This window comes from Mandrillus leucophaeus, unplaced genomic scaffold (assembly GCF_000951045.1).
Source record: "Mandrillus leucophaeus isolate KB7577 unplaced genomic scaffold, Mleu.le_1.0 Scaffold118, whole genome shotgun sequence".
In the NCBI taxonomy this organism is placed as follows: Eukaryota; Metazoa; Chordata; class Mammalia; order Primates; family Cercopithecidae; genus Mandrillus; species Mandrillus leucophaeus.
This window is the reverse complement of record NW_012100098.1, coordinates 2,001,062-2,015,989: the sequence shown is the minus strand read 5'-3', so window position 1 is coordinate 2,015,989 and position 14,928 is coordinate 2,001,062. Positions and strand designations below refer to the sequence as shown.

The window sequence follows — 14,928 nt, the reverse complement described above, 5'->3', positions numbered from 1 at the left end:
CTGGGTGTGGTGGTGGGTGCCTATAATCCCAGCTACTTGGGAGGCTGAGGCAGGAGAATCGCTTAAACCTGGGAGGCGGAGGTTGTAGTGAGCCGAGATGGTGCCACTGCACTCCAGCTTAGGTGACAGAGCGAGACTCCACCTCAAAAAAAAAAAGAATTTGCGTAACATAAATTGGCTCAGATGTGATGGGGTTAGTCAGGATTACCTGAGGATGAATTTTAAGCCAAATTTTGAAGGATTAATGTGAAATAGCAGAGAGAAGGCAGAACATTTCTTGTGACTACATTGTATACAAGTCATCAAATGAAAAAATCAGGTTGTATAAAGAGAGCAAATAGAATGTCTGATATCTTTCTGACATATTAAAGATGGGAAAGGAACTCCTACTGTATACTAGACACCAGCCAGGTGCTTTATATAAGCAAATTCAGCCTTCCCGGGAACATCCCTCAAAAGATATTGCTATCTCTGGTTTTACAAAATGTGGAATAAAACTATCTTCTAGGGCAAGATTTTAAGGTAAAGTAAGGTTACACAGAGGCAGATTTGAAACTGGAACTTAGGTCATATTTGATGCCAAAGCCCCCATTTTTCTCTTTCTAGGCAAGGCTTAGTTAGGAGTCACGTACTATGGAACAGGAAGAGAAATTATGGGGTATGTGTGTGTGTGTGTGTGTGTGTGTGTGTGTTTCAGTAAAGTCAATAAACTGCATCAAGTCAGTAAGTGTATTTGAAAGCTACAAACACTTGGGCATTTTTGGTTGCTTTTGGGTTATCCCATTGCCACTCCTTGCTGATAGCAGGATGGAAAGATAGATGTTACCTTTACTAATTTTGTAGTCTTCTGTTAAAAGGAAAAAAGGAAAATGCCTGGAGTTCCAAATGGAAATGTTTGCCACATAGAACAGGAACCACATGGAGGTCACAGTGGGCCGGAACTTCAGCGCACTGGGCGGTAAGTCCTGGGACGTTTTACAGCAATGCTGCTTATTGGGTAGAAGTTATGTAAAGCAATGAGGCATCCTCTTTCTTTCAGCCTGCTTCTCTGTAGTGGGAATTTATTGGCTGAAGAATGACATTTCAAATGGAACCACTGACTAGAAGTATTATGAATATATCAAATATCGTATTCATTCAAGTTTCTCAAATCAACCTACCATGTTTTGTCTCACCTCCAGTCCTTCCTACCATTGTTCACTCTGATTTGAACACTCTTCCCTTTCCTCATCTCCTTGCTAACTCCTACCTATCCTTAGTCTCAGTTCTTGTGTCGCTTCCTTTGGAAAGCCTTCTAGGACTCTTTCTGGATGAGGTTAGATGTTCCTGCTATGTAATGTCACAGTATTGAGCTCTGACCTCCCTTCCCCACATTACAGCCTTTATCATACTTTATTATTATTGGTTGATCTATTGTCTTTTCTGCTAGACTGTTTGTTCCCAAAGAGCAGGGGCTCCATTATATTCCTAGGACCCAGTACAGTGCCCTGAACAGAGTAGGGTCTCAATATCTGCCAGATGAATGAAATGAATAAATACTTCTAGAATGATGTCTGTTCTGTAGCATGGAATGGACTAGGTATGATAAGTGTTGAGTGATCATTTTAGGTTAAGAAACTCCCTTAGAGTAGGAAGACAGGTACTATTTTAGGTGTGTGTGCCTCAGAATAGGCAATCTACTCTTCTAGGCCAACATTTTAAGGACAGATGTCCAAGGAGGAGGTAAGTGAGGGAAGCAGGTCCCCAGACTAAGAGGTTTTATTCCCTAGGTCAGAAGGTGGTAAACGAGAATGATATTTTGAGTTAGTGTGATATCCAGAGGTGTCCCCAGAGAAGGCTGAGACTATAGCTCTGTCTCTGTTAAGCTGTACTGTGTCTAAGAAGGTTCTGCTGGGTAGGATTCTCAGGGCAGGACTCAGATTATGGAAAGCAGCTTTTATGTCCTCTAACCCCTTGCTTTTTTCTTTTCTGCCTCCTTGCTTGAGGTTGCTTTCCTTACTCTTCTATCCTCAGCACTCCACCCAGTGGAAACTCAGAGTTGTTTTGGAATTGTGGAAAGCATTTTATTTTTCCAATCTTGGAAATCCAGGGAGAAACCAGGAGAGGAGACAGAGAAACAGGAGAGAATGGCACTTGACTAGCAGTGTCCTGACGAGGAGCATGTTTTCTGGTAGGAAAAATGTGTTGGAGGGTAGGGGAAGATGGCTGTGCTCTGGGAGGGAGCATTGGTGGAAAGAAGGAGTGCTTGCAATGGAAGGGCCACTGAAAAGAGGGAGCAGCCTTCCCTTTTTAAAAAACATTTTCTTTAAAGTTGGGAGAGGTCTCAATTGGGTGGGGAGGCCTGGTATTGAGAGGCAGTTCAAGGGAAGCATGTGTCCTCAGAAGGGGTTCCAGGATAGAGACTCTCCTAGAGGAGGTGGTAATTTTTTCAGGAAAAGGTTTTGAGTATGGATTTGATATTTCAAAATTATAATTTATCTTTTGGATATAAAGGGTATCCATAGTTTAGGAACTTAAGAGTTTGAAAGTAGTGGAATTTAGGGCAACAAGGTTTTCCTCAAACCAGTATCTGTGCAGAGGTGAGATTTTAGGTTGCTATTGGTGCCAAAGAAAACAAATGGATTAGCGTCCCAGGCTTTGTGAGAGGGGGTCACTTATAATCAATTCCACCTGAGGGTTTGGGAGACCATTATATTGGATCTCAGCAGTTATAAGATCTTGGAAATGGCATCTGATGTCCCCAAGGAAATCCCATATTGCCAGGATCATATGCTTATTCGCAAACCGCAAGTATCTTAACTCACAAATTCAAATGGAGTTTGAAGGAGTTCTCCCATAATGTCATGTCAGGAACTTCTGGAATTGACAAAGCTAAAAGGAAGCTCTGGGCTCAGAGCTTAGCTCTGCTTCATATGGGAGATGCTTCCTCTTTCTGAGCTCCTGTCATTTTCCTTAGAGCCCTTAGTAAAGGGCCTCAAGCCATATGACCTTCCTCCCATTGTAGCCCCTTAGGCAAGGTGACATAATGGCTGCGAAGATCATATTTCCAGGCCAGCTCTGGGCTCTTTCTCAGTCTCAAATTATGTGGTAGGTAAATGTGGGCCTTTTTTTGCATGTGGACATCCTGTACGTTTCTGTACTTTCCTGGACTGCATATTAAAACCACATTAGCCTGGGTTTTATAATTTTTTGGACTATTAGTTGTGTTTCTTTGAGATGCAAAACTGCTTTATGCATGCCATGTTGCACAATCTTGGAGCAAAACTTGAATAACATCTTAGGGAATATTATCCTTGTTGGATGGAGAAGTATTTGAAGGCAGGGTGAAGTAGACTCTAAGAAGGTGGGAAAGAAGACAAAATTGAAATGGTACTGTGAGTTCTGTATGATCTGACCCTTCAAGCCAGGGTTAAGACAGATCTTAAACCTCCCTGATATTGACTAAGGCAGGGATGCCATAAGTAACAAAGAAGAAAGTATGACTAGAGTGTTCCTAGGCCACAAGCTCCACAGCAAGGAGGGTGCTCTGGAAAGGGTCTTTTCAGGGTAGATTTCTGTCCCTTATGGGAGATGCCACTTTTGGGAAGGGTTAATGGAAAAAAGAATCAGGAGCTGCTATCTGGATGATCCCCCCACACTTCAAACAGGTTTCTTCCAAAGTATACCAGACAAATGGATAGCTGGCCTGTTTCTAAAGCCCTCCAGGGAAGGGTTCCTTAAGTCTATGCTCCAGAGCCTAGTGACCCTCTACACGGGTAAGTCCTTTCTTTTCTGCATCAAGCTTAAATTAAACTCATATCCCTGTGTGCCTCCTGCCCCAGAAAACTTGAATGTGAAGGACAGTGTTGAAAGGGAAAGGAAATCCCAAGTACAGAAAGAAGCATCCATGCCTGATGAATATCTGTTGTAGATGTGCAACCATAGTCTGATTTTATGCATGAATGAGGTATGAGGCTGACTTCATAAAGTGTTCAGAAATTATTTTATTAATTTATAGTTATACCATCCATAAGAGCTCAGATCTTTCCCTGCTTTTTAATCACTGCTAGACAGATAGATGTCTTCCCTTTTCATGGCTTCTCAGAAATCCATTTCACATAAATCTTTTGTCTGTTGCTCACAGACACTCCTCTCCTCCTGTGTCTAGGGGCTGAGTATTCATGGCAGCATCTCAGGTAGCCTCAGAGTGTGTGTGTGTGTGTGTGTGTGTGTATGTGTGTGTAGGGGGTCACTATTATACAGGGAGATTCTTCTCACAGAATTATGCTCTCCAGAGGAAGACGACTGGTAATGAAGAGGTGATAATCACATGATAATAAGATGCTATGTTAGCTAAGAACCCAGAAATACTTAAATCTTACCCCAGCTAAATTACTGCTGCCTGCAAGGTATTGAGGGGCTATTTACCTAGAGGAGAAAGCAAGACAAAGTGACACTTTATTACTACCTGAAGCATTGGCCCCAAACCCTGAGGCCTCATGATTTAGGCTAGACCATGTATATAGCTCCTTTACCTAAGCTAGGTTTGTCAGATAGGCTAAAACTAAGGCAGATCACAAGACTGGCTTTGCTTCTCTTCCTTAAGCCCAGACCTAGATTATGATGTTACTGCTGTAAGTTGAGGAAAGGTGAACCCAACTATACCCACCAGAACCAGAGGAAAAGAGCAGGTGGGTAAGTGTCTGTCCTGTGTCCACCTGCACACCCATTGTACTAGCTAGATGAGAGAGAGTGTTCCAGGAGAAAGGGCTGGCTGGATCTTCTCCCCTGGCATACAGATCCCAGGCCTCCTCATACTCCTCCAGTCTTCTAGGTGAGAGAAGGAAAGAGAGCTCACCAAGTCTCCTTCCATAAGAGAGTAGCTTGTGTGCTTTTTTAAAGATAGCTTTTTGTTATAGAAAATTTCAAACATAAAGAAGGGAGAATAGTTTAATGATCCCCCAGGTACCCATCAACTATTACCAACATTTTGCCAATCTTGTTTCATGTTTCTTCCCAGTTAATTTTATTTTTATGTTTTCTAGATTATTTTAAACCAAATCACCGACATTTTACCTGTAAATGCTTCAGTATGCATCTCTTTGATTAGGACATTACAAAAATTATCATGCCATTATCAAACTAACAAAATTAGCAATCATTCTGTAAATTGTCTAGTGCTCCATTCTTATTAAACCTTTCTATGATTGTGTTAGCAACATCTTTTTTAGAGTTCATTTGTTTGACATAGGAGTCAATCAAAGTTTGCATTTGGTTATTATGCTCCCATTTTGTAATAGTCCCTCTTCCTTTTTTTCTATGCCATTGATTGGTAGAAGAAACCAGGTGATTTGTGCTATAAAATGCTGAGTGGCTGTTTTTGTTATTCACCTGACAGCCCTCCCCCTGGTGCAGTTACTCCACTCTTAGAAAAAGTGATTGAATTGGGAACACGTCTCCTCCTTAGTGTGGGATATCTTGGTCTTGGTCTGTCTCGTCTTTGAGAAGAGGAGAAGGGCGCTGAAGTCCTGCCACCAAGTCCTGTTGATTTTACTTCCTGATTAGCTCTTGAATCCATCCACTTCTCATCCTAATCTATGTTCCATTCATCATACTACCGCAGAGTGGTCCTTCCAGAATGTATGTTTGATTATGTCACTCCTCTGTTTATAGTTCTTCAGTAACTTGACATGCTATTAGGATAAAGTTTTAATTCCTTAAAACCATTTCTGGCAGGCGCGGTGGCTCACACCTGTAATCCCAGCACTTTGGGAGGCCGAGGCGGGCGGATCACAAGGTCAGGAGGTTGAGACCATCCTGGCTAACACAGTGAAACCCCGTCTCTACTAAAAATACAGAAAAATTAGCCGGGCATGGTGGTGGGTGCCCATAGTCCCAGCTACTCAGGAGACTGAGGCAGGAGAATGGTGTGAACCTGGGAGGTGGAGCTTGCAGTGAGCTGAGATTGCACCACTGCAATCCAGCCTGGGCGACAGAGCGAGACTCTGTCTCAAAAAATAATAATAATAATAATAAATAAAACCATTTTTAAGGCCTTTTTGGCTTAGCTTCTCCAGCCTTGTCTATTGGCATTCACCCTTCGCACTGTATTATCCACTCACATCTCTCAGCACCTTGATCCACCAAGCACTCTCACCTTTAAGTGTCACCCATGTTGGTCCCTCTGCCTCATCTGCTTAACTCCCAGTCCCTCCCTGAAGTCATGGCTGAAATGCCCCTCCCTGCTCTATGCCACCATAGCACCCTCACAATACTGCCTGTCTCCTGCTCTAGACTTGGTCCTGAAGAGCAAGGCTGTTCATGTCTTGCTCATTGCTGCATCTCCAGTACCTGGCACAGTGCTTGGCACCAAGTATCTGCTGCTACTTGTCAATTGCATGAATGAATTATTATACACATTTGTCACAAGTAAGGGGGGTAGTTGTTCAGAGTAAGAAAGTGCATGTGATAGGGGCTTTTTATCTAGAAAACATTTAATAAAACTAGCAATTTTAATATCTTAAGTTGGTTTTGCACATTTCCTCCTAACAGCTCAGAATTTAAAGTCTGAAGCTAATACTTGCTTTCATGTTAATTTTTTTGAACTTTTTATTGAATGGATAATATGCATATCTAAATTAATTCTTTGTATGTTTAGGGTATTCATTTAAATATACCATAAGTCATACCCTTGGTTGCAAAGAGACTCTGTGCTGACCAAAGAGAGATATCTGTACTGGAGTCAAACTGAAGCCAAAGTCTTACCTCAAAACAGAGCACATTTGAAATGCTTTCAAATGTGTGCTGTTTACATGCTTTCAGGGAAGAGGGACTGTGTTAGAGGCCTGCCTATTGTGTTTCCACAGGCTATTTGGGGGCTTGGTGCTGGACATCAAGCGGAAGGCCCCCTGGTACTGGAGTGACTACCGGGATGCACTCAGCTTACAGTGTTTGGCCTCCTTTCTGTTCCTGTACTGTGCCTGCATGTCACCTGTCATCACCTTTGGGGGATTGCTTGGAGAAGCCACTGAGGGACGCATAGTAAGGACTTTTAACCACTTCTAATGGTCCCAAACAAGACCTAAAATATTGTGGCGGCGGCCAAGTCCACTGTGGGGGAAATTACCTGGTCTAGGACTGAAGATTTTTCCTCTGAATTACCATGGTCTTCTGACATCATACCAAAGAGCAACACAGTCCTCTCTTTAGAACAGACTCTTCTGCTTGAGCATCGGCTTCAGTAGCTGGTTGCCTAGTTGAATTTTCTATTGCCTCAGTGATGGAAATTGGATATATTGATGCCATTTTAAAATAAGATTTAAAGTGACTCTATATGTGAGCTTGTAGTGTGAATGGTATCACTGTGCTTTCTATATATTTTCAAATACTGAATTGAGTCACTGAAGAATAGGAGTTAGTTAAGGAATCATGTGTCAATGGACCTGGGCACCTGAATTATTAAAGTAGTATCTGTTTATAGGAGTATTAGATGGTGTGTGCACATCACTCTTGCTAAGATGAAATACAAGCAAATGGCCATCAAGGCACACAGGAGAGCAAAGTCAGGAATGTAGCTAAGCCAACATTACTCTGTACTGATGGGCTATGGACTCAGTGATGGCTTTTTTTCCCTCTCAGAGTGCAATTGAATCCTTGTTTGGAGCCTCCATGACTGGGATTGCTTATTCCTTGTTTGCGGGACAGGCTCTCACCATCCTGGGAAGTACTGGGCCAGTGCTTGTGTTTGAAAAGATTTTGTTCAAATTCTGCAAGTAAGACATTTGTTTTTCTGAAAACCCTAACCAGATTTAGTAATTATGTTGCCAGGATTAAATGTTGCCAGGATTAAAACTCAGTACAGACAGACAGTATCATCTGGATTGGAAGAAACCTGAAAGGAGACCATAATTTGGTCTGTTGTCCTGCCCCTAGGTAGCACCATACCTAAAATAGCAGATCTCCTGTTCTTTTTTTTTTTTTTTTTTTTTTTGAGACGGAGTCTCGCTCGGTCGCCCAGGCTGGAGTGCAGTGGCGCAATCTCAGTTCACTGCAAGCTCCGCCTCTTCGGGTTCACGCCATTCTCCTGCCTCAGCCTCCCGAGTAGCTGGGACTATGGGCGCCCGCCACCACGCCCAGCTAATTTTTTTTTGTATTTTCAGTAGAGACGGGATTTCACTGTGTTAGCCAAGATGGTCTCGATCTCCTGACCTTGTGATCTGCCCGCCTTGACCTCCCAAAGTGCTAGGATTACAGGCGTGAGCCACCGCGCCCGGCCTCAGATCTCCTATTCTTAATGAGCTTGATTAATATTCCTCAGCCATTATTGACGTCTTGACATTTTATGTTTAAAAAGACTTTCCCTAGCTAATTCAAACTTCTCCATTTCCATTGTGAGTTAGTTTTTAATTTGGCCTCATATCCTCCCGCCTTTTTTTTTTTTTTTTGCTATTGGTAGTGGGGCACACGAGTGCTGTGGTTTCCCAACTTTTCCTATATAATCTTTTCTTTTTTCCTTTTATATTTCAAGTAGCAGCTCATGGGACTAGGGCCAGCCCCCCTTTTTTTTAACTGCAAGAATAAGATCATAATTACATTAGGTAGTAATGGCAGGAATGTATATGAGACAATTTCTTTTTTCAGTTTTCATATCCTTGCCCATATCCTGTGAGGCAAATCTGTATTATAACTGTGCCAGAGCATTATTTAGAATTAAAATACAGTCAGAATTAGGGATAAACTGGGTTCCAGTGCTGGTTTAGATGAGATGAATTAACCACATTTCTGACTCCTTGTCTCTTAATGCCATCCATCCGCGCTTTCTGATGAACTTTGGTCTTGTTTCAGAGACTATGCTCTTTCATACCTCTCCCTGCGAGCTTGTATTGGACTGTGGACCGCTTTCCTGTGTATTGTCCTTGTGGCAACTGATGCCAGTTCCCTTGTCTGCTACATTACCCGTTTCACTGAAGAAGCATTTGCCTCCCTAATTTGCATTATTTTCATCTATGAAGCAATAGAAAAACTGATTCACCTGGCAGAGACCTACCCCATCCACATGCACAGCCAGCTGGACCACCTTAGCCTCTATTAGTAAGTGTGCTTTCTGCTTATTTTTAAAAATTGAGCAAAGGGCCTGAGTTTAATTGCTGATGTAGAGTGCTAGGCAGTGCTTACAGCTTCTGGTCAAGAAGTGTCTTGCCCTTTGGGAAATGGATCTCAGATACGGACAAGGAGTATTGGAGGGCTGTCAGAGGAGAACAATCTAAAGTGTTGACAGAGAAGATCGACTAGAAGTCACACAGAGGGGACTCAAGAAATGCTTTCCAGACCATGCCTTTTGGTTCTAGGCACTGAAACAAAAATGGGCTGCAAATGTAACAGGGAGAATTTGAGTTAGTTATGGGGAGGAACTTCTTTCTGCAAGGACTTGTGAACCTCTGGACTATGTTATCAAGTGAGAGAATGGACTCTCTCCTTTGTTGAAATGAAGGACTCTCTTTCTCTGAAAGTATGTACAGGCAACTCTTAGGGATTATTAGGTGAAGATATATTAATCATTCCTTTCAGATCCAGAAGTGTCTCACACTGTATCATAAAGATCCAGAAGCCTACTTACTTCCTAGATTTCAACTCAAGAAATTATGATTTCTTTATGTGTTCAATATGGTTTGGATCACTTGGAAAAGAAACACGGTATCTGGCTGTGTTTTCAACCATCTAGGACACTCTGGTCCTATAAACATTTCTTCTCTGTAATAGTATTCTCCAAATTATGACTAAAGATCCTCTTCCCTTAGCTCTGTACATCAAGTTCTGGCTGTACAGTTCTGATGTGAAGGATCTGGTTGTGAAATGTACAACTTCAGTCTGAAACTATCTCAGAAGAGAGAGTACACTGTCTGGAGGCATCTGGGAACAAGCCGCAGATACACTTTCATCCATTCTAGTTATTCACTCATTAACCTTTTAAAAATCAGAATTAATAAAAAATTTACTAGAACTTTATTTTACTAGAAAGTAACAATGATTACGGAGTATCATCTTCAAAGCCTAGTGAATTGGCTCCTATTGGCATTAGAATTCTCATTTCTGTAAGGTTATTCTTTGACCTCTTTTTATCATTATTTTCTTTGTTTAACAAATATTTATTGAGCACTTATTATGTACCAAGCACTGTTTTAGGCCTTGGAAACATAGTGGCAAACATGACAAAGGATCTGTCTTTATGAGGCTGATATCTGAGAAGACAGGCAAATTGACCAGCCCTGGATTGAGTAGACTTTGGTTCCAGAAACAAATTCTTTGTTAATAAAGCTCAAGATGGTATTTTTTTAAGTCGCATTCTACTGTTAATTCATATGGCGCTGATGTGAAGCTAGAGCTCCTCAACTCTTTAAATGATTTTATGTTAATATGTATGGAATTGATTTTTAAAAAATGGTTTATTTTTTAAAGCAGTTTTAGGTTCACAGCAAAGTTGAACAGCAGGTACAGAGAGTTTGCATATACCCCCTACCCCAGCACAGGCACAGTCTTCCCCAGTATCAATATCCCACACCAGAGTGGTAAGTTTGTTACAATCAGTGAACCTAAACAGACATATCATTGCCACCCAAAGTCCATAGGTTACATTAGGGTTGACTCTTGGTGTTGTGCATTCTGTGAATTTTCACAAATGTATAATGACATGTATCCTCCATTATAATATCATACAGAATACTTTCACTTCCTTAAAAATCTTCTGTGCTCTGCCAGTTGCTCTCCCCCTCCCCCCAACTCCTAACAACCACTGACCTTTTTATATCCTTATAGTTTTGAATTTTCCAAAATGTCATAGTTGGAATCATACAGTACGTGGCATTTTCAGATTGGCTTCTTTCACTTTGTAATATGCATTTAAGGTCCTCTGTTTTTCATGACTTGATGGTTCATTTCTTCTTAGTACTGAATAATACTTCATTATCTAGATGTACCACAGTTTATTTATTTTGAATTGATTTTTTAAACCTAAGTATAGGGCTTTATAGCTTTCCCTGTTACTTTTCATTTTGTTGATTTCTTCCTATTATTCTAACCTGTTGAGAGATTTTTGAATTTTAATTCAGTCATGCCATATCTTAGAAGGCATGTTTATTAAATTCACAGATCATACGAAGTTAGTAGGGATGGCTGTGTCAGTTGACCATATTGGGAGCCAGGTTGTGCATGAAGCATGCTAGGACTGGGAGGCAACAAACATGGTGGCCGATGGCACCGGTGTGGTCTGGTCTGGTCTGGTTTGGCTGGAGTAGGAGGCCTGGGGAAGCTAATGGAGCTTCTAGGTCTGGCTCCACCATGAGTGACCAGGGAATGGCCAAGGTAGTGGGATATTACCAAAGATAACTCAGTGTCAGGAAGTGCTTACGTCACGATTCCAGGAGACTCTGACTTCTAGAACAAGAGCATGATGAAGGGTATAGGGAATAAGATATTCAGGCTTGGAGGAAGTTGTTGAGAAGTAAATAGGATATTGAGACCTCCTTGCTATGCAGATTAAATTTCTTAGCAAAAGCCTAAGAGATAGAAATCAGGCCAAAAAAAAAAAAAAAAAAAATCAGGACTCATTCTGGGCATATCAGATGCCAAATGTGGTTGTCGGCACAGTTTAATCCAAGATCCATGGGCTGATTTGAGTCCAACTTTAGTAATGACCAACTGAAAAATTAGACTGTGATGGGGCCTATAGAGGGGCCTCAACTACTTAGGTCTGAAGTATGCAAAGAAGCAGCAAGGCAGCTCCTGACAGCCTTTAAACCAGTTGTTCTAAAAACATTTAACTGAGTATTTGGCTGTTTTCCTCAGGAATCTTTTTAATTTTTCCCCTCAGCTGCAGGTGTACTCTCCCAGAGAATCCGAACAATCACACCCTCCAGTACTGGAAGGACCACAACATCGTGACAGCAGAAGTCCACTGGGCTAACCTGACTGTCAGTGTAAGTTTTAGAGCTGTCAGATGTCCTAGCATTATGACCACAGGTTGAGGAGGGACTTCTAAGTGAAAGGGAGGAGTGGCCCTTTGGCAAACTCTGGCATTTACTGAAATCAAGCTTTTTAAAAAAAAATTCTTACTCATTTTCTTTTATCCTTTCAGAAGTTTTCTTGTACGTAAAAGGAGAAGATTACCCTTCTCTTTTCTCCCCCCATATCCTACCTAGTGACCCTGAACTAAGGGTAGGTGGTGATGAAACCATGCAGGACAGGGGGCAGATCCAGACATGTCGGGTTGAAGAGTATTCAAGTTTGGAGGTCCTCTGTGATAAGAACAATACAAGTTGCCAGGGTCCTTCCAGAGCCTTGGAAGTAGTATTTGTTCAGAACACTTCTGGTTCTATGTCTTAGGACCATAAGTAGCCACCCTACTTGAAAGTGGCCTGTGCAAGAGAGGACCCCGCAACTGCATAAAGGTCAAGGGGATGCTGCTTGCAGCCTCTGCTCCCAGCAACCATGGATGACAATGAGTGGTGGACTCAGAAGGAAACAGCTATTTATTCAGTTGTATCTGCCTTTCATCACCCGGAATGCTTGTTCCTCCAGGAATGCCAGGAGATGCATGGAGAGTTCATGGGATCTGCGTGTGGCCATCATGGACCCTACACTCCTGATGTCCTCTTTTGGTCCTGTATTCTCTTCTTCACCACCTTCATCCTCTCAACCACCTTAAAGACGTTTAAGACGAGCCGTTATTTCCCAACCCGAGTAGGTAGCATGTTCATGCATTTCTTTCATGTTAGAATCAAATATAACAGAACCTTTTCTCAGCCTCTATGCTGCATGGGGTTGATTGGCCAGGTGGGGAACTCCAGATGTCCTGATGAGCCACACTGGCATTCTCTCCTAGTGTCTGGCAGCCTCTTTCGTAGATCTGTGGTTGGGAATGAAGGGTTAATACTTAAAATCTTTTTGGTCTACAAGTGCCAGTTAAGGTTAAGGTGATAGTGATGGTTTTTAAAAAGTTATTAAGTCTTATTTCCAGAATGCTGTTATGTTTCATTTCCAGAATTCTGAGACACTTAACACACAATAGCTACAGCTGGCTCCTGAATACAGTAAATTGTGGTTGTGACCTTGGATACTTTAGGGGACCCAAAAATCTTCTCCCAGGGATGGCTTTTTAAATAGCTTATGAAATCACTGACGACAATGACTGCAGCAACCAGCATGCTCCTGACTTGGTTTGTATTACTGTTTGAAACCTCAGCAACCTTTCCATGATGCAGATAGCATTGTTTGTATTATGAACAAGGCTTTTGCCAGTTTTGGCAGGGCAAGATTAGAGGCTGAGTGTGGAGTAGTTACGTGGGCCGTTTCTTTGAAAGGGAACTTGAGAAGGTGGAGAATGGCTACTGGGACCTCCTCACAGAAAGTTAACACTGAAAAGAATAAGTGCATGAATTATTTACATCCTTCAGTCACATGGAAACATCTATAATAAATGACCATTACATTTGCCATATCAAAAATATAAAAGGAAGATGGGTGATCTACAGTGACCACAAAGTTTGTGCCACAGAAAGGCCCCCTAAAGGCCTGGATTACATGTACTTTTACCACAGTATACCAAGCTAAACCTCAAACATACGAATCAGTGAGAAGAAGCCACATACCTTTTTAATTTGCCAAAAAGTTAGAACAGTCAGATATGAAGAAATACATTGGGTATTTGTAGTTTATTTAAAGAACAAAATCATGCTGGGTGTGGTGGCTCATACCTGTAATTCCAGCACTTTGGGAGGCCCACGCGGGTGGATCACCTGAGGTCAGGAGTTTGAGACCAGCCTGGCCAACATGTTGAAACCCCATCTCTACTAAAAAAAACAAAAGTTAGCTGGGCATGGTAGCACACACCTGTAATTCCAGCTACTCGGGAGGCTGAGGCATGAGAATCACTTGAACCTGGGAGGTGGAGGTTGTAGTGAGCTGAGATTGTACCACTGCACTCCAGCCTTTGCGACAGAGTGAGATTCTCTCTCAAAAATAAAGTTAAAAAAAAAAAAAAGAACACAATCATTTGATGCCTTCTGAAATAGAACTGAGAAGAAATTTGTATTAGTGATGATACACTATTGTAGATAGTTTTAATAAATGTTTAAGGAGAAGATAATATTAAAAAGGGTGTTCATTTTGCTGGCAAGAGATCTACCATCAGTACATCAAAAATGGGGATGTGCTCCCAGTCCTCTATTGGGGGATGGGTGGTAGTGGCCTTCAGAGAAACCTATTTATGTGGCCAGTGGTCTTGCCTTACCTGCAGTAAATGAAAAACCTTCTTGGTGTTTCATATAGAAAATCAGCTATTGGGCGGAGCATTATTTACGGCATTTTTTTTCATTGCACACAATAATTTCTGACCTATACATGTATAATACAGCATTTTCTTTTCTTCTTTTTTCTTTCTTTTTTTTTTTTTTTTTTTGAGACAGAGTCTCACTCTGTTGCCGAAGCTGGAGTGCAATGGTGCAATCTTGGCTCACTGCAACCTCTGCCTCCCGGGTTCAAGTGATTCTCCTGCCTCAGTCTCCCAAGCAGCTGGGATTACAGGCACGTACCATGCCTGGCTGATTTTGTATTTTTAGTAGAGACGGGGTTTCTCCATGTTGGTTAGGCTGGTCTTGAACTCCCAACCTCAGGTGATCCGCCTGCCTCAGCCTCCCAAAGTGCTGGGATTATAGGGGTGAGCCACCATGCCCAGCCAATACAACATTTTAAATAAAAGATATTTTTAATTTAAATCATACAAAAATTCATAATATGAGTTTGTGAATGTGTATGATAGTGTGAGACCAACTGTAAAGGTTTGCTTTTTGGTTTTTAAAGGCTAAGCAGTTGGTATTAAGCAAGTACATATTTTAATGAAACTGTAATTCAGGAACAGTTTAAAATATTAGTTTCCCACTTATATTTCAAAGCGTA

General features: G+C 41.6%; 1 protein-coding gene across 2 annotated transcripts in view; it reads left to right on the top strand.

Annotated features, from left to right (window-relative positions):
• The window catches only part of SLC4A8 (solute carrier family 4, sodium bicarbonate cotransporter, member 8), a 129,018-nt gene that overhangs the window by 76,148 nt on the left and 37,942 nt on the right, over positions 1-14,928 (top strand). For both annotated transcript variants that reach the window (XM_012002467.1, XM_012002472.1), the window contains 6 exons: positions 858-958; positions 6,846-7,020; positions 7,618-7,751; positions 8,824-9,069; positions 11,846-11,951; positions 12,553-12,714. In XM_012002467.1, the coding sequence (XP_011857857.1) occupies positions 858-958; positions 6,846-7,020; positions 7,618-7,751; positions 8,824-9,069; positions 11,846-11,951; positions 12,553-12,714 (924 nt within the window). The remainder of the gene's footprint in view (positions 1-857; positions 959-6,845; positions 7,021-7,617; positions 7,752-8,823; positions 9,070-11,845; positions 11,952-12,552; positions 12,715-14,928) is intronic.